The sequence below is a fragment of the Diospyros lotus genome, chromosome 8 (genome assembly GCF_014633365.1).
Source record: "Diospyros lotus cultivar Yz01 chromosome 8, ASM1463336v1, whole genome shotgun sequence".
Lineage (NCBI taxonomy): Eukaryota > Viridiplantae > Streptophyta > Magnoliopsida > Ericales > Ebenaceae > Diospyros > Diospyros lotus.
In genome coordinates, this window is record NC_068345.1 from 2,616,917 (window position 1) to 2,635,520 (window position 18,604).

General features: G+C 38.6%; 1 protein-coding gene across 1 annotated transcript; it reads right to left on the bottom strand.

The window, feature by feature from the left end:
* Window positions 1-2,814: 2,814 nt before the first annotated feature.
* LOC127808753 (probable mitochondrial adenine nucleotide transporter BTL3) lies at window positions 2,815-18,100 on the bottom strand. The gene is made up of 4 exons (XM_052347338.1): window positions 17,359-18,100; window positions 5,453-5,756; window positions 4,158-4,625; window positions 2,815-3,403 (listed from the first exon to the last, which is right to left on the bottom strand). The coding sequence occupies exons 1-4, from the start codon at window positions 17,862-17,864 to the stop codon at window positions 3,335-3,337; spliced, it is 1,347 nt and encodes a 448-aa protein (XP_052203298.1). The 5' UTR covers window positions 17,865-18,100; the 3' UTR covers window positions 2,815-3,334.
* Between the last annotated feature and the right edge of the window lie 504 nt (window positions 18,101-18,604).

Below are 18,604 nucleotides of genomic sequence, written 5' to 3' on the forward strand. Positions count from 1 at the left end.
AAAAAAAAAAAAAACATAACAAAAAGGAACAAGGAGGGCGCCTTGCGGAAGAGAAAGGGAACATTCCATCACGAATGGCAAGTCCAAAGGCAGCGAAAAAGTCACAATAACACAAGACCAAACAAAATCAAGAAAATATTACAGAAAGTCTACACTACTGCAACGAAAGAGCGAATTAGCCTAGCTCGATTAGGGATTCAGTGTCATCGGCCACACCTTCCCCAGCTCGACCCACATCGGGAGTTTCCCTCAAAGTCCTGGCCGACGTCCCTTTGATTGGGTCCATAAGATAGCCGTCCTCGACCCTCATATACGGCTTGCAGGGCTGCAGGTCTAAGCTAGGGAACAAAGTCTGAACATGTAGAAGAGCTTCCTCTTAGCCCTCCAAATACTCGTTCGCGGCTTTCAGCACCAAAGTCCTGCCAGCCTATTCCATCGATTGGGTAGCCTCGAGCGCTGCTCGTAGGCGAACGACCTCCGCCCTTGAATCATGGAGCGTTACTCTGGCATCCTCACATTGGCGGCCAAGACGGCTTATGACCTTGCGACAACGAGTCCGCTACGCCTCCAACTCCTCCAGCCACTGATATAGGTCAGCCGTCTCCTTGGCTACCCTCTCCGTTGCCTCTTGGATGGGCTCTACCTCCTCTTGGTGCGACCGCTAGAGGGCATCGACTGCCAGAGAGCAACGGCCTCCGAGCGAAATCCGAACTCCACTGCCCGGTACTCTACCAAAACCCTTAGAACCCGATCCTCCATTCGACGATACGCCGCTTGTCTGTTCCCCGAGGCGGGGGGATCGGATGCACCCGTAGATGGCACCCCAGTAGATGACTCAGCCCCCCCGGCACCCCTCTGATGGTTCCCAGTCGACAGTTGCCTCTCATCATGAGCAGCCAGAAGAGTGGGCTTGATAATGGAGGATATCAGACCGACGAACGGAGAAGTGGCACCTCCTTCGGCATCGCTGCTAGTGTCCCCTTGATGACTAGTAGGGCTAACCCTCAACATCCTTCTACTAAAGCAAGAAACTGCCTCTATCTGAGATAGAGGTCGGGAAAATAACGCACCTTTGTTAAAGAAACAGTGAAAAACACAAAAGCAAGAGACGCACCTTTTAAACTAACCCGTACGTCACACCCAGAAGAAAACAAAATGCCATCAAACGCTTAAAGCATTAGGGGCGCGCCACTTGTCACGTACCTATCACGCATTCAAGTTCTCAAGGAAATTAGAAGCTGCCGTGCATGCCCATGACGACGCATCTTTTTGGTATAACACTCCATATCCCAAAGTATCGCATGATGTACGCATTAAAGGAGTTTTTCCCCGCCGCTAGGATCAATCTTCACCCTACAAAAGTCGGAGTTTAGCTATGGCTAGAGCCCTAAAGACATACCCAAAGCTTCACTAGGAAAAGTGCAACCTCTCATTCCTAAACCTAGATAGCATACATAAGCAAGAACTCGACCATACCCCGGACATATCTCTGCAGTACGAGGCCCTACTGACACATACTCACAGTGGCTAGTTGCCCTGCACACTCGGACAACACCAAGCTAACGCCTTCCCCTCCTAGGACGAACATCTTCGAATCTCGAAGCCATGCGTGGCGTGAGTCAGCGCGTAGAGAGTATTACCCTGCCTAACTGTCTCGAGCCAACCTCGAAATGACTCCAGAATCGCCATCCCAACAAAGACAAAATCGGCTTGACCAACGGCCTCGATCCCACTTAATTCGATTCTCTAAAACTGCCACACAGCAAAATTTACTCGAACTTCCATTTTCTAGCTGGAATGCTCGTTACTCGAGCCTCCGACCTAGGGGGCTGTGGACTGTCCGGGCCCAATCTCTGCCATCTCCTTAGGCCTAATCTTGACCTTCTCCTCAGGCCCAATCTCGGCCCTCTCCTCAGGCCCAATCTCGACCAAATCTAGACTTCCTTTTGGACCCAACCTTGGCCCAGCGCCAACCTTCCACAGCATCATTACAATCTCACTGGATATCAGCGCGACAGTCTCAGACCCTGTCCTCATTAATGGCAGATTCCATCCACATTAATGAGGGCCCCGTCACCACCATGCTGCAGCCTGAGAACCTCTACCGGTGTCGGATAGCCAGTCCCATCACTTGTAAACACATGACGCATGCATACAGGAGGATATCTCCTCCTTCTATATCAACCAGCTCTCTTCAGAGTCAAGGTATGTTCTGATCCCTGATTTACTGATAAACTATCTCTCTTATTCATTCGATCGTCAGAGTGCTTGCAGGTGCCAGCCTCTCCTTGGACGGACCCATCGCCGGAGCCCGCGCCTCGCCTCCGATTGCCTTCTTCGGTCAGGAAGGAACAATGATATAGAAAATTTATAATAAATTGATATTTTTTTTGTTGCTATAAACTAAGTGGTACGAAAATGAAAACGAAAAACAAATATAATACGAAACGAAAATGAAAATAGAATTTTTCAAAAAATTAGAAACGAAAACGCAAAAAAATGTGTAAATAAAAAAAATATAAGAACTTTTTTATAAATATACTTTTTAATATAAAAAATTATTAAAACAAGTTATTCAATTTAGAAATAAAATTTTCTATATCCCCAATCTCTTTGTGAACGAAAACGCATTTTCAAATCAAAAATACATTTTTAATATTTTGCTAATATTGTGAAACAACCTCAAAACGTTTTCAAAATTACAAAAATAACTCGAAAATAATTTTTTTTAGTATTTTTTGACGTTTCAGTATAGAAAACATTTTGAAAATGCCAAAACGACACTTTCGAGGTGTTTCCATACATCATAAGCTATAAACACTAAATTTGTTTTTTATTATCACGACAATTAATGTTGTTATGTGTAGAATAGAAGTTACAGAATGGAGTAATGAATAATTGAGACAATGCCTTGCAAATAAGATAAAATTGAAGTCTGAAGAGCAGCCCTTCAGGGTTTTCTCTGTGGTAAAACCATATACATTCATGACTGAACTTGTTCTTGACCCAAAGCAAAGCAAACATCGGCCAAGTACAGTACAACAGCTTCAACATACTTGACAATGATTCAGACCTTGTGCAGAACTCCAAGTTTAGAACACCTGAGTAGGCTATTTCATTTTCATCTTCCAAATCAAGATTCCGAAGTATGAACTAAGAGTATCAGTGACTTAACGAATGATGGAAGTCGAGATGAAGCCTGCAACATCGTCTTCCTGCGAGAGAGTGCCAACGCAACCGTGTTCTTCTTTGGCTTGGCGGTACATGCGCTCTTAATTTATTCCATTCCAAGAACAGATGTAAAGTATGGAATATGGAGGAGCTGTATCTGAATTCATTCTACTTTGAGAACAATCTTCATGAACTCATATACGAAGTAACTTATTGAGGCTGAAGGTAACACCTGAAGATATAAAGCATAGAGATGCAAGGAAGGACTAAGTGTAAAAGGGATGGCAATGTGGACAAGTATTGAGAGTCGATGATTATACGATTTCATAAATTCAGCAAGCAGTAGAGACAGATGGATCGATAAGCCTAATTTTCAAAAGAAAGACAGAAAATAGTTAAACATGTTGGACATTATGGGAGTTTCGTATTGCTTCATATTGCCTAGCACCTTTTGGTCTGCTATTGGGATACTCAACAAACAGCTATTCATAAGGTTGTAAGAGTCGTACAATGGAAACTCAGACAAATCGGTCAAGTTGGGGTATGATATAAATATCACATCCCAAGAAACTTCTGAAGGCATGCTGTGATCTAGAAACAGACAGAAGCAAATTTCCTTTTCCAGTAGGATTACCATGTAATGAGGAGCAACAAGATGATGGTGGGAGAGGGGAAAAGGATTAATGGAAAAACCACTGTGACAAATCCCTACAAAATAGTGAATTAACATCCTCATCTCTGGTTCGCTCATATTTTGCACATGTTGATGCTTTATTGCCCAATATTCTGTGCCATATAATAAAGTTGGTCTTATAGTTATTTTATAAAATTTTCTTTTAACTGTAACAGAATCTTACTATTCCATAAAACGATCTTTGCGAAACTCTAATAGAAGAAATATTCTTTAGAAAATAAATGAGGCAATATGTGATTAAGGAATTCTAGCTGAAAAATGACTTGAACTACAGATCACTATGTCTACATACCTGTAGTAAACTAGGAAACAGTCCTGCATAGAGAGCTGGAATACCTCCTTTCTCCACTATCTTGACACAAGTTGCCAATGCACTCAATTTAGTTGCTTTACCCTGTAACTGAAGCTGCCTTCGAACAACCTCAAATGGGTAGGTAGCAGCCTCAGCACAAGCACCAGAAATAGCACCATGCAGCAGCGTCCTTACTGGTCCCAACTCCAGCTGGTCTAGCGCACTTAGTTCCTGGCCCTGTTGTTTCATGTTCTGAATTCTTTTCCTTCCTTCAGGTGAATGCAAGTAAGCTGATTTCAATATATCATAGACACCATAAAAAACTGCACTCGAAGGAGCCATACTAATAATGGAAGGAAGTAATCCCTTGTAAAGAGAAAAGACCCCTTCAGTTTGGATCACATGGCGGAAAGCACCAATTATACCACCCAAAGCTTCCCCACCAGGTGCAACCATCTTAGTCCTAATCTGAAAGATTTAACTTTTTGGTATCAGTCATAATGAACAAGTACATACATGGATAAGGTCATTGGTAAGGCATAATGCACCCAATATTCTAATTTATGTTCAGTTTAACGAAGGAAAACTTATGCCTGTAGTCAGTTCAAAGGAAAGATCTGAATGTTAAATAGACATATCAAATAGCTGGCAAGAAACTTGCACCTTTAGCACAAAGTTTAACTGTAAAAGTAAAAAAAAAAAAGAACTTCGTTTACAAAGATAACATAGATCAATACGAAAAGCTTGAAAACATGCTGAGGGTCTTTTCTTTCTTCCAAATGACAGGTCAGCAGTGACAACTTTTTAATCCCAGTCAAGAAAATTTTTCAGCAGGCTCAAACCTACAATTTTTAGAATGATTATAGTGAAGAAGAATGCATCGAAAAACACTGTTGAGCATATAAAGTTCTAGAAGTTAAAATATTAATTTTTTGTGGTTAGAAATTTATTTTTCCAGACATTTAAGATTCAAAGAAAACCCAAAGGTTGAAAAAGAACAAACTTACCATGTCCTGTCATTTTTAAAACAAACTTATGCGATTCCAAATAACAGGAAAAAAGAAAAAAAAGCATCACCATGTAAATGAAGAACACATCATACCATGAATAATAAGATAATCTATAAATGAAAATTATATGGCTGCAAATTGTAATTGATCTTTTTATCTTCTTAGTTGCCTCACGGTGTTGAAGGAACCATTATTTCAAAACATGTAGGAGAAATAAGTCATAGTGCAATTGCCAGTGGTAATGCATGGCAAAGGAAATGAAACATTTCCAGGATTGTCACGTACGGTGTCCAGTGGTAAGCAGAGCACAGTTGCAGTAATGCCAGCAGCAGCACCTGAAATTAGCCTCTCAGAGTTTGTGGTTTCTTCATTCCCAGAAAATTGAAGAAGTTGCTTCCTGTATGTATCATAAGCATAAAAATTGACAGCCTTGAATGGAGCTGTGCGAACAATGTTGACGAAGTTCCCTTTCCAAAAGCCTCTCAAGCCTTGCAAAGCTAAAATTGTTTTGATCAGCTCGAAGAGATTCTTCTGCTCACCACGAACTATATATTCCAACTTTAGTCTCTCAAGGGGAGCAACGAAAGTTCTGATAAAACAATATTCATTTGTGCACAAATCAAAAAGTAAAATAGAACGAAATAAAATAGGTAAGCAGTTCAAGATGCCATATCCATCCTGCATTCCTTAGGAGCCAATTCAAAATATTAGGCCTTGATGGGGGGCTTTAAAAAACTACTCTTTTCAGGTTTATTTTTTATTTCACTGGTTTCTGAAATGGAAGCGAGGGAAACTTCAAAAACACTGCCATTTTTTTATGATTTTCACTTTCATATAAAACGAGGATTTAATAACTCCAAAAACAACTTTTTCTTGGTTCCTAAAATGGCCTGTTTTCAGAAGAATTCCTAGAAAGAGTTCACTGGAAACACTCTCTAGATTATTTCTGGTTTTTAGAACAAGTTTCCGGCAAAAACAGTATACTAAGCATGTTGGTGTAGAACCAAAGAAGAAGAAGAGGAGGAAAGAAGAACTAGAAGAAAGAGACAATTAGAGAAGAGAAAGAACAGCAAAAGAAAGGGGGGGGGGGGGGAATCAACAACAGTTCCTGTATGCAATAATCAGTAATTCAAAATAAATAATCCCTAGACTTGTGAGGTATTTATAAATTAAACAAGGAAACAAAAATCAAACATCCTAATCCTAATAAACTTGGAACAAAAACTTAAATCTAATTCTTAAAACTTCCTAGATAACTAAAAACCTACATAACTAAGAATATGCAGTTCTAGAATTAACTAGAGCTCTTACTCCCCATCACATGTTCTCTAGATTGTTTCTAGTTTCTAAAACAAGTTTCAAAACTGCAACCAAATGCAGCTACAAATTTTGAACCTCAGAAACATTTCAGTGTTACTACAGCAGTGTCAAGAGGATAGACTAAGAAAAACAGAGACAATGGGAATGGATAAAGTCTGGTTTCAGGCTTACAAAACCCTTCATTTGAGTAATATGGACATGATCGGATCTTACTTAAGGAGGCAATGTAGGCGCTCTTGCCTTGAAGTATTGGGATCTATACGTGTAGGCCAAAAAGTAGGTCTTGGAATTGGGAAATTTGAGATCTTTAACAAGGCTTTAATGGCAAAGCTAGGGCTGCAGATGATGAAACCTGAGGAACATAAATGACCAAAAAAAAAAAAAACAAAGAAAAGAAAAGGAAAAAAACCAGCGGATCAAAAAACTTGGGGGCTGAATACGGCAAGAACAGTGATTTTATGGGGTCATAATTGAGGGAATCAGACTCATAAAGTTGGGAAAGTAATTTGGTATGTAAGACTACTATTGCAATAGAGGTACACAACAGCATTGGGAATTGATATTTCATATAAATATGAACTAAACCTTGGGTTCCAAATATGACTCAATTCAAACCAGAATAATGCTATAGAGGTTGTAGATATAATTGATTGGTCAAACCACATGTGGAAATATGAGTTCCAAGAAAGAACTTGCAATTCAATGATCGTAACGCAAATACTGAAAAAATCCCAATCCCTACGGTAAGAAGATAAGATTATTGGTTCCAAAGAACAGATCATTCCAAATGATTTTCAGTAAAAGATGCTTATCATACTGCTACTGGTTATAGCCAAATGTTGTCCATGAGACTCTATTAGAACTGAACAAATTTGTAGGTTTTGATAATGCACAATAGACTTAAGATTATGATTTGGAGAGCGGCATCTGGTGCTATTCCAACAAAATAAGTTCTCTCATGTATGTTTGAAATCAGGGATACAAATTGTATGTTCTGTGAAAATCAGGAGGAAACTCCCTTCCACATTTTTTTTCCCTTATACTTGTGGCTAAAACAGTTTGGTTTGCGTGCTGGAATATTCATAAGGCTAGCAAAAATATAAGTGTGGATGAAATTGTGGGTTGGCCCATCCTATGCACGTGCAACTAAAAAGAAATATAAAATTTCAAATAAAAGCTCACCTTCAAGGGTGTTGCTTGGTAGTTGCAATTTAGTTTTTCTTTTTTAAATAAATCTTCATTGATGACTGTGCAAGCTGACGGTTCTTGAAATTTTAAAATGCAAATTGAGTTTCTTGTTTAAATTTTAAATTTATTGCAATATCTAATAAGAAACTGACAGGGGCATTTTTGAAATAAAATATTTTGAAGAGAGCATTTTGAGAAGTTCAAGGCTTCAATAGTCCATAAATGGATGTTTTTGCTTACATAATAGGATAGATAATTACCCAAAAAGAAAGGGTGATTGTCGAGGATGTTACTCAAATACGTAAGGCAAGATGGTTATAACAAAGAAGTATTTCATCTGTTTTATGTGATTGTAAAATTCCTTTAAAGCTAAAAGCAAATTTTACCAGACAACAATAAGACTAATTTTGTTTTATGGTATAGAATGTAGGGCAACAAAATATCAACATATACAAAATATGGGCATAACAGAGATGCAGTGAATGTAGGGCCATATAATAAAAGGAAAAATTACAAATGAAGTTATCTGTAACAATTTTGGAGTAGCTCTCACTGAGGATGTGATGTGTGACGTGATTAAGATCATTTGGTTATGTGAGAAGAAGATCAATATATACTTCTATGAGAGTGGATGAAATAGAACAAGTTTGTAGCAAAATAGACAGATGAAGACTAAGAAAAACTTGATTGGAAATTCTTAAAAAACTTATTGGAAAATTCTTAGGCATGACATGGGTTATAATGGGATCATGGCAGATATAGTCATCGATGGAGATGATTGGCAAAGCATGCAGCCAACCTCACCTGGTGGGATAAAGCCTGGTGTGCTGCTGCTGTTGTTATTGTTATTGGAATATTCATGGCGATCCTGTGCAAGTAATGCCAAACATAACCCATTGTATGATGTCATGACCTTAGGAATTACCCAAGGATATATTAGTAAATATAATAGTAGGAGTTGGCATACAATATATCAATTATCTTCATTCACCACCATCTCATGAAACTTCTCCATGTGAAGATGGTGTTCAAACTTGATTTCATCATTACTTCGCCAGGGAATATTATTCACTGCCGGTCCCAAGCCCGAATATTATTCACTGTCGGATCCAAATATGAATTCTAGACAAACTATCTGTTGGGATATAACCCACATAGAAGTCTAGAATTCATGTAGCCAACCCCACATAGTGGGATAACGGCTGGATATGTTGTTGTTTTATAATAGTAGGAGTTGGCATACAATATATAATAATTGTAATTTCTTTTCTTCCTTTCTGTTATAGTGTTTTGTACTATTCTATAGGCAGTTAGACTAGTTGTTATATTGCACACGGGAGTATGTGGAAGGCTGTTAGGCTATATATAAGCCTCAACTGAGGTTGGATGGATTTTTATGCTAATTTTGATATTGAATTCTCAATTCTCTTCCAAGATTTCTCTCTAATCTCTCTCTCTCTCTCTCTCTCTCGTTCTTTTTCCATTCTCCCTCCATTCTTTCTAATTTCTTCCCCATTCTTCTTCAATCTTCCCTCTATACATTCTGTTCTTGACCTTAAATGAATTGGATCCTTCCGATTTCCATTATAGTCCTAGGCTAAACCCTAGGACCATGACAAATTGGTATCAGAGCCACTGTTTCTTGGCGGCTTTCTTTGTTGATTCTCGAAATTAGAAGGTGACTATGGAATCTAGTAGCAACAGGTGAGTGAAGGCAGTTTAGGCCAACCCCTCGACTCTGGCGAAAAATTGCGAAACCGATCGAGTGCAGTAGGATTGGGAAGAAGCAGCGACTAAATTCAGAATTAAACTCTGATTTGAAAGGCAAAGCAAGCTTCGACTCAGAATTGACGATAACGCAGGCCAAGGGAGTTCCAACAGTGACTCCGTGCAGCTTGCAGCAAAGTCAGTGGTTCTGTGGCCCTTGGATGGCGATTGGGTGAAGAACGAGAGCACTGATACCGGCGGAAAAGGAAGTCACGATTGAATTAGAGCCTTGAGCGATTCAAGAATTCGGGAGAAATTCCAATCAGAGGTCGGTGATTAGGCAAAACCTGAGGAAGGAAGCGTTGATGCATCACTGGTTGGGTTATTACTGGCAAGAGCGTTCGTGATTGGAGTGGGTTGATAGGCGAGCATACTTGAAGCATCGCGAACAGACAACGCCCGCGATTGGTGAGGGAGTCCATCGAAGACGGTTGGGTGAGACAAAGGCGCTGGTTCTAGCGAGAAAGGAAGGTGCGAAGTGGAAGCAATCGCACACAGAGCTTGAGCAATCTTGAATCTGCTATAATCTTGTGTGGAGAGCGATCAGAGCAAGAGGCTGTCGGCTCACAGCTAAGACTCCAATCTTGTTTGGAATTTAAGGCGAGCAAGCCAGGAGGATTCATGATTGGAGGATGTGGACGGTGATTGGGTGGCGACCGGTGCAAGGAGGAATTGGACTTGGATTAATCGAGCAACGATGATGGAATCAGCGAGTTCCAGCATTCCAGTTAGTCCGACGGAGGAGTGGCTCTCGGCTTGAAAAATTCGGAAGTGTTGTTCGATCAAGGAAGGCGACCTCGGTTGTGGAAGAAAAGTGGAAGGTTCGACTATTGAATTCTGGAGTAGCAGGTTGATTCGCTGCTATTTTTCCGAGTTGCTGCAGTTGCGATTCCGAAATTGAAGGCAAATCAGAGTGGTGCAGTTGAAGCGGATGGGCGAATCATAGCCATAATGAAGCGAAGCTAATTCCACAGAAGATTTTGGTGATTCAGTGCAGCTACTTCAACAGAGTTAAGTGGATTCTCGGAAGTTTACAACAGAGCCAACGACTCTCTATGAGTTGGATCGAGTCGTTTGCTGCTCGAAGTGGAAGGGTGAAGTAGTTTTGGCAGATTTGGTAACCAATTCATAGTTTATTGCAACTAGCGATTCTCAATTCCTGAGAATTCCGTTGGTTGCATCAAAATTAATCAAGAAGGTGAGCAGTCTAGGCAATTCCACCAACTATTTGAATTCTGATGGAGGATGACATCAGGATGAAGCCAAGAGAATCTCAATTGCAGCAGAAGGATGCTGCATTTTCAGGGGGATGTCTTACTTGTGAGGCCATGAGGAGTAGTATACGCACGAGAACATTGGAGTCTCAATTGCAGCAGAAGAATGCTTTATTTTCAGCTGGAATGGAGCCTCAATAGCAGCTAAAGAAGGCTGCATTTTCAGTTGACAACAACAGGGACAAAGGCACAAGCAATGGGATTCATGAAGAGTGCGAGGAATTTGGCCGTATGTTTCGTGAGAAGCTACAAGAGTTTGCGATGATACTTATTAAGAAGTATCATTACAACTTTTCGGTGGAATACTTTGATGATTATCATGGAATTTTTAATAAGGAGGACTTCCTTGAAATGGAGCAGCTAAGATTATGGAAGAGCGAATCAGTGCTTACCTCCAACGTGGAGTGGAAGAAGGATACCAGTTTCAACAGAACTATTAAGGAGGAATGCAACATCGGTGATGAAATTGGTGGTGAATGGCATTGTTCAAAAGGAATCTATTATGAACAGATTGATGGGGCAGCAAGGGCAAAGGGACAATCTGAAATTGTTGAAAGAGAGGTTCACATAGAGGGAAATTCTAGCAAACACAAGGAAGAAGGAGTTGCTGAATTATTTTCATGTAATCAAGAGATTCTGACTGAAACTTCAGCCAATATTAAGGAAGTTGGCATTGTAAATGAAGCGAACAAGTCAATGGAAACTCAGGATTCCAAAGATGAAAGAAGATTGGATGAGGAGATTGGGGGTAGACCACACTCTACAAGAGCAAGAAGCTGATCCCGGTGATGCACAACCTAATCTAGATGTAAGTCATGTTAGGGAAGAAGGTCGAGATGGAAGCCAGGTATTAGTCAGTGAGAAATCGTTAGCTGGAATTGAAGTTGTAACAGCTCCTAATGTTAATGCTCACAAACAACCTTGGTATGAGTATTGAAGGAAAGAATACAAACCTCAATTGCTGCATTTTGAGGTTGCAGTTGATATTTTTGCAACAAAGCATGGCTGTGGGTTGAATGGGGATACAGTAATGTTGAAAGAGAGAACCAAAGAACTGAATGATCCAAAATCACTTAATTCATTCGTAGGAACCGAATATATACAGACTATTGATTCTAAGTTAGGTAGTCTTCCAAGAAGAGAAAGATGCCTAAACAACCTTAGAAAATATTTACAATAAGGAAAGATTGTACAAGATACAATCAACTAGTAATACAAGGAAATAAATAAGATAACAAGAACAAAGGAAACAAATCAGAACAACAGTAAAAGGAAACAAACTAAATAAGAAACAAATCAATATCAGCCACTGAAAGAGTAGCGAGCTGCCAAGCTGAAGGAAAGCGAGCTTCCAGGGCTGCCGGGTTAATGATCGAGCTGCCGAGCTCGGTAATGACCGAGTTGACGCGATGCGGAGCTCGGTAATGACTGAGCTAACGAGCTGACGTGCTCGGTACCTGCTAGGATGCGGAGCTCGGTAATGAACGAGCTAACGAGTTGATGAGCTCAGTACTTGCCGAGCTTGTTCTATATTCCAAGAAGTAACAACAACCATGACTGTAGATCTGCCTTCCTTACTTGTATTGGACGGTAATGAAGTACTAACAGGAGTCGTGAACATGGATAGTCCTTCCATTGGACTCCAAGGTTCAGCTACTAACCATGTCAATCCGGAAGTGGCTGATCATGTCCATAGATTGGAGACCAACCTTGATTGGATATCTATTACCAGGTGTGGTTGTATTGGGCTTGAACTCGATGAAGTTTTCCCTACTGAAATTCTGGGCTAATTTATGCTTGAAATTAATCTTGGAAACCTAAGAACGAAGAAGGAGAAGCTTAGAAGGAGAAAGAAAGAAAGAAGAATTACACAGATAGAGAAAGTGGACATTGGATAAAGAAGCAACAACTAGGTGGTAATAAGTTTCTTGGGGACAAGAAACATTTCAAGGAGGGGGAATTGTAATGACCCTAGGAATTACCCAAGGATATATTAGTAAATATAATAGTAGGAGTTGGCATACAATATACAATAATTGTAATTTCTTTTCTTCCTTTCTGTTATAGTGTTTTGTCCTATTCTATAGGCAGTTAGACTAGTTGTTATATTGCACATGTGAGTATGTGGGAGGCTGTTAGGCTATATATAAGCCTTAGCTAAGGTTGGATGGATTTTTATGCTGATTTTGATATTGAATTCTCAATTCTCTTCTAAGAATTCTCTCTAATCTCTCTCTCTCATTCTCCCTCCATTCTTTCTAATTTCTTCCCATTCTTCTTCAATCTTCCCTCTATACATTCTGTTCTTGACCTTAAATGAATCGGATCCTTCCGATTTCCATTATAGTCCTAGGCTAAACCCTAGGACCATGACATATGATTTTTAATGCAGTCCTCATAGAAAGGTTATGGAAATGGAGAAATTGGTGAAATGCAGAAATTGTGATGTAGAAGTGAATCAAGTGTTAAATGAAATAAGAGATTTATGTATACTATGGATCATATAGCAGCCTAAGGCTTGCTACAAGAGCAGAACAGTATGTATGATAACAGGCTACATTCCCCAACAACAGACACAAGCTCTGGAGATGGCCACTTACAAATTGTTCAAAGGAAAGGGAGAAGGGAGAGGAAGACACTGCCAAGACTATTGGATAGAGGAGGAGAGGAGGAAATAACTACAAGCTGGAGAATTGCTGGATGAGGACCTATTTTTTTTTTTTCCTGATTTTTTGCTCAATTTCCCTTGTGCCAATTATAGTTGCAAGAAATCTCAAGATGTAAGTAACAGAAGCTCTAGAAGTCCTTGGAAGTGATCACATGACTTGCATGATGCCGCACATGGGCCTTTTGCGCCAATTGAACAGAGGATAAAAAGGAGAATGTGTGCATTTTGAAGGATCATTTGAATGAAATTACAGATTCTCTTATCTCTTCTTGCTAAACTAAGGGGTTATCGTTGCCATCTCAGTGAAGCTATAACAATGTATGCCTGGAGCCACCTTTGCTTGAAAGCCTCCTCAATTTGGCTATACAAAAGTTAATCTTCCTGCCTCTTTCAAAGATGGAACAAAGACTGGTTAAATGATAGTGACAGATTGTTACGGCAAAGTCATAAAAGCACAAACTAGAACTGGTCCCAGACTAATTCTACACTTCCTGCAGAATCATTAGCAGCTAGAACCTCTATCCTTTTTGAAGCAATGCACTAATTGTAGTTAAAGCTGGTTATAGAAGGATTCATAAAATATGCTAGTCAATTGAGCCTATGGTCTAGGACATAATATTTTTCCTGAAATAAAGAAAGGTTGAACTCTGTCATATACTCCAATAACAACAGATCAAGATCCCACTAGGTGGGTCAGCCTCTGTCATATACCCCATCCAAAGAAATATAGCAGTTGTTGATGACCTGGCTAGATGGATTCCAAAAAAGAGTGTCACCAGTTTGTTTGATGAATAAGGGAGGGATAGAGAAGATAAACTTAGCATTGCTGTTTACAGAATTAGAGTTTGTCCACTCCTTTGGTTTTTTCTGAGTTTTACCCTAATCCTACTTAGAGAACAATTAAAAGAAAGAAAGAAAGAAGAAAAATGGAACAAAAAGTTAAAATAAAATAAAGAAGAAAGAAAAAAAATGGAGATCCTTGAGGTCTCATTACAAATCAATATTTAGATCTCATGCACGCTTAATTGGAGAAGTGCCCAAGTTCTGGAAGGAAACATATCAGTCAGTGGTACATAGTACCAAATAAATGCCTATAAATGAATAGAGCCAACTATTTGACAACAATGTGATGAGATCCCTGATAGTTATCCAATTTTGTAACCCAATATCAATAGCTTTCAGTAATTACCAGCAAGGAACAAGAACAATCCAAGGCATTTGAGAGGCCCTCACTCTCCAGAATTTTCTACCCAAAAACCAGCCATCCTCTCTCTCTTCTTCTCAGCTATTTACACCTCTCCTCAGCTCCTCTCTAACCGAATTCCCCTGCACATGCTGATTATTCCCTCAGCATGTGGATTACAATTCTACCCCCCATGCGCACATGCTGGTTGTTACACCTGCATGTGTGCATGTGCTGATTCCCTATTCTAACCTTCATGCTTGCTACTGCTTGTGGCGTCTTTGGTAGGTCCGGTACACTGGTGGCTTATCACAATGCTACCCCAGAAAATTCTACACTACAGTACTAAATACAGCCGCAGAGAAAAACCAACACAAGCCCATAGCAATCTTCAAATGCTACAGGACGGTTGACTCTTATATAATAGCTCATGAAACAGTAATCAAGATCCATTGTTAAATAAAGGTGTTTTTATTCATGACCACATGTTAAATGCAACAGTTCTTACGGCACCCAATATAAGAATACCAAATATAGGAAAATGTGCAATCTCACATATTTAAAGATAATGTTTAGCATATTTCTGATAAAAGATAATGCACTAGCTACATAGTGCACAAAACTATCAAGTAAGAATCCTTTGAATTTTTCAAAACATTTGCATGCACCTATTACACAGGACTGCAAGTATGATTTTTTAAGGGCCCGCTTAATTTTACTGTCATTTTCAATTTTCTATTTGATTTTCACTTGAAAAATTAATAAGAAAAAAAAAAAGAAAATGCTGTTTGGTGCATTTTTTTCATTAACCTAACCTTCAGTGATCAACCAGCCACACCCTCTTCATTAACCTAACCTCTAGGGGCAGCCCTTTTTTTTCTTTTTTTGTAGGGGATGGAATTTTTGTCAATATGCAATAATTTTTTTTAGATATATTTAATTATTTGATAAATTGCACAACATTTTTTTATTAAATATCATTTTCAGTTTTTATTTTTAGAATATAAAAAATTGGCAGCATTATCAAACACATGTTAGTAGCTATTTCTTTAACAAAAAACGAAAATGAACACAAAAAAAAAAAAAAAAAACGAACACGTAAAAACTAATATCAAAATCAAATATGCTTGGCTAAGTAAAAAAAAACTAACTTTTGCTAAGAGACTTGTTTCCTATTGGTGTTGATGGGAACAAATAAACAACAAAAATACTATAGGTAAAAGATGATTTTATATTTTCAATAAGTTTGGCATTGACAGAAATCATTTCTCATCAAAATTTAACTGATACAGTACCAAATGCGAAAAGGCAAAAGATGTTCGCACTTGAAAGTTGAAACCTATCTGAATTCTTTATTCAGTCAAATCAACTACTGTTGAAACTAACAGAAGGGACTTTCACTGGATTCAGACTGAAGAAGATTTTTCAAATTGTGACCAGAAGCAAGAAGAAAGAAAACTTTCAAGAAGAAACAAGGCACTTCTGTTTTGATGTACATGAGACTAATTGACAATGATACACACACAAAAGCTCTCAATGAAAAACCATCATAGCAAGGATCCAGGAATGCTTCTGTGAAAAGAACAAGCTTTGTAACTATTTCCTAATGCTACTTGGGGATACAATTTTGTTCTTTGGAAAGAAAAATGAATTGGAAGTGTTAGGTAGCTCAGATAAGATACCACTTGTGGGGAATCAATCAAAAACATAAAAATTAAATTCTGTAACTCCCACACAAGATCAAAATAAAAAACAGACAAATTTAATGTGGTTCGGCAATGTGCCTATATCCACTAGCAAATGAGCAAAAAAGCACTATGTTTATGGAATTCAAGCCAACGTAGAGAATTGTTGAGATTCAAATTTGAATGACCCAATCTAAAGTAAGATGGAGATAGGCTTTCCATGCCTAATCCAAAACTCAAGGAGTTTAGGATTTTTACCTAGCTTGTTCATATATAAATAGAACCACATATCTGATTCCCAGATAAAGACTGCGTATTGAGTTGTGAGCATTCTAGAATCTCAATGAGATTGTGAGATTGGATGCATTGGAGTTTTGGATTCAGAACTTGAGAGTAAGTGTTTCTCTCTTTTATAACCCATAATTCTCATAGTGGATTTTGTTCACTGCTTATGGATGTAGGTATATTATCTTATCGCATTAAATTTATATCTCTGATTTTGATTTGTCTTTGATTTTGGGTTTAATCGCATTAAACAAATAGGTTACCAGACTTTATTTCTGTATTTGATTTATTCCCTAACAAATGGTAGCAGAACTACCGAACCGAAACTACAGGTAAGTTTATATACGATTAAACCCCAAAAAAATGACTTATCATGAAAAGAAATATAGCTAATTCATATTCCTCCCTTTTTCAAACCTAAATAAGAAGAAACAAGTTGAACAAGTTTAGCTTCAGTTCTTCATTTTATTTTGCAATCTGTCTCCTTTCCTTCTCTCTTCAACCAAATCCAAAAATAAATGAACACAGAAAAGAAGAGAAACAAAATTTGAATTACTAATCAATTTAATTGAAATAATAAGCCACTTTTTTTCCCTTTTGTAAAGTTAGTCCATCATCTTTTTCTTTTGTTTTTGTTTTTGGTCAACAAGATCTAGTGGAATTAAGGTTTGTGATTGTTGTTTTTTTGTAACTGGAAAACATAACAGAATGCTTGCTTCTCTCTCTCTCTCTCTTTTTTTTTTTTGGTCCGAAGAAGAATAGCAGAGTGCCGGATAATGCAGAGCAATTATGCAAGCAACAAAAGAAAATATATAACAGACCTCGAGACCATTGCGGCAATAGCACCGACCCAGAGATGCTTCGTGGTGTTCATCGCTCTTCGTCCCCGTAATCCAAGTTTCTGCTTCTTACTTTCTCCAACCATGGCATTAGCACCGCCATACGAGCCAGCCGCCGCCGACTCGGAGCTCTTCCCTCCATTTTGCACCAAGTAGTTAGCCGAATTCCTAAGAAGCTCGTCCCCTCTCTTCACCGACAAGCTCGCACACAAAAATTCTCCGCCAAGAGCCGCCGGAACCCAACTTTCCCGCCGGAAAGGCCCTAAAACAAACGGACTACGGCGGGAACCAGAAGAATGCAACGAATTTGAAGCGCCATTCGAAGTACTCCTCGTGCCAACGGCATCAACAATTGAACTGGAAACTGTATTATCAAGGAATAGTCCGCCGAGGGAGGAAACTGAATTCCAGTCCAAATCCGTTGAAACTTGACTCTGATATTGTTCAGAAGGAAACGATTTTCTCAACGAGACACTTAGCCCCGACATTGTATATATAGTCTGTATGTATAGGAAGCAGAAGCGTACGGTTGGTGTTGGGGGATTGAGTTTCCTCTAGGGTTTGGAATTCATTTGACGCTCAGAATCTGCCTTCTTCTTCTTCTTCTTCTTCGGATAACAATGGAAGTCGGATGGTGGGAGAATGACAAGCAAGAAAATGGCGGAAATTCAGCTTTGCTACCACCGCCGCGTATGGCAGTGAGTGCCCGATTTTTACTTTGTTTTTCGATTATTTGTTCTTTTGCTTTTCCGGGGGAGTTTTTCTTCCCAGTTTTTGCATCGACATCCCCGTAGTTTGTTGTATTCTCCCGCGTCCCTCTAAGCTTTCTTTATTTCGATTTCTGCCACCATTTCTTTTTTCTTTTTTTTCTTTCTTTTTTGTAATGACCTACATATTATGATGCACGCAAACATCTTGTGTGTGCAATTTTGACTTTTTCAAAAGATTTTTTATACTGAAATACCAAGAAATACAATAAAAAATATTTTAAACTATTTTTATAATTTTAAAAATATTTTGAGATAATTTTATAATATTAAAAAAATATCAGAAATGAGTTTTTATCCATGAAAATGTTAGGGAGGGAAAATTATGTTTCAATTTTCTATTTTTTTTAAATAATATTTTTTTTTATTTTTATTTCGTATTTATTTTCTATTTTTGTTTGTATATAATTTATATGACTTAATATTAAATTATTATTTTTAATTTTTGAATAATAATTTAT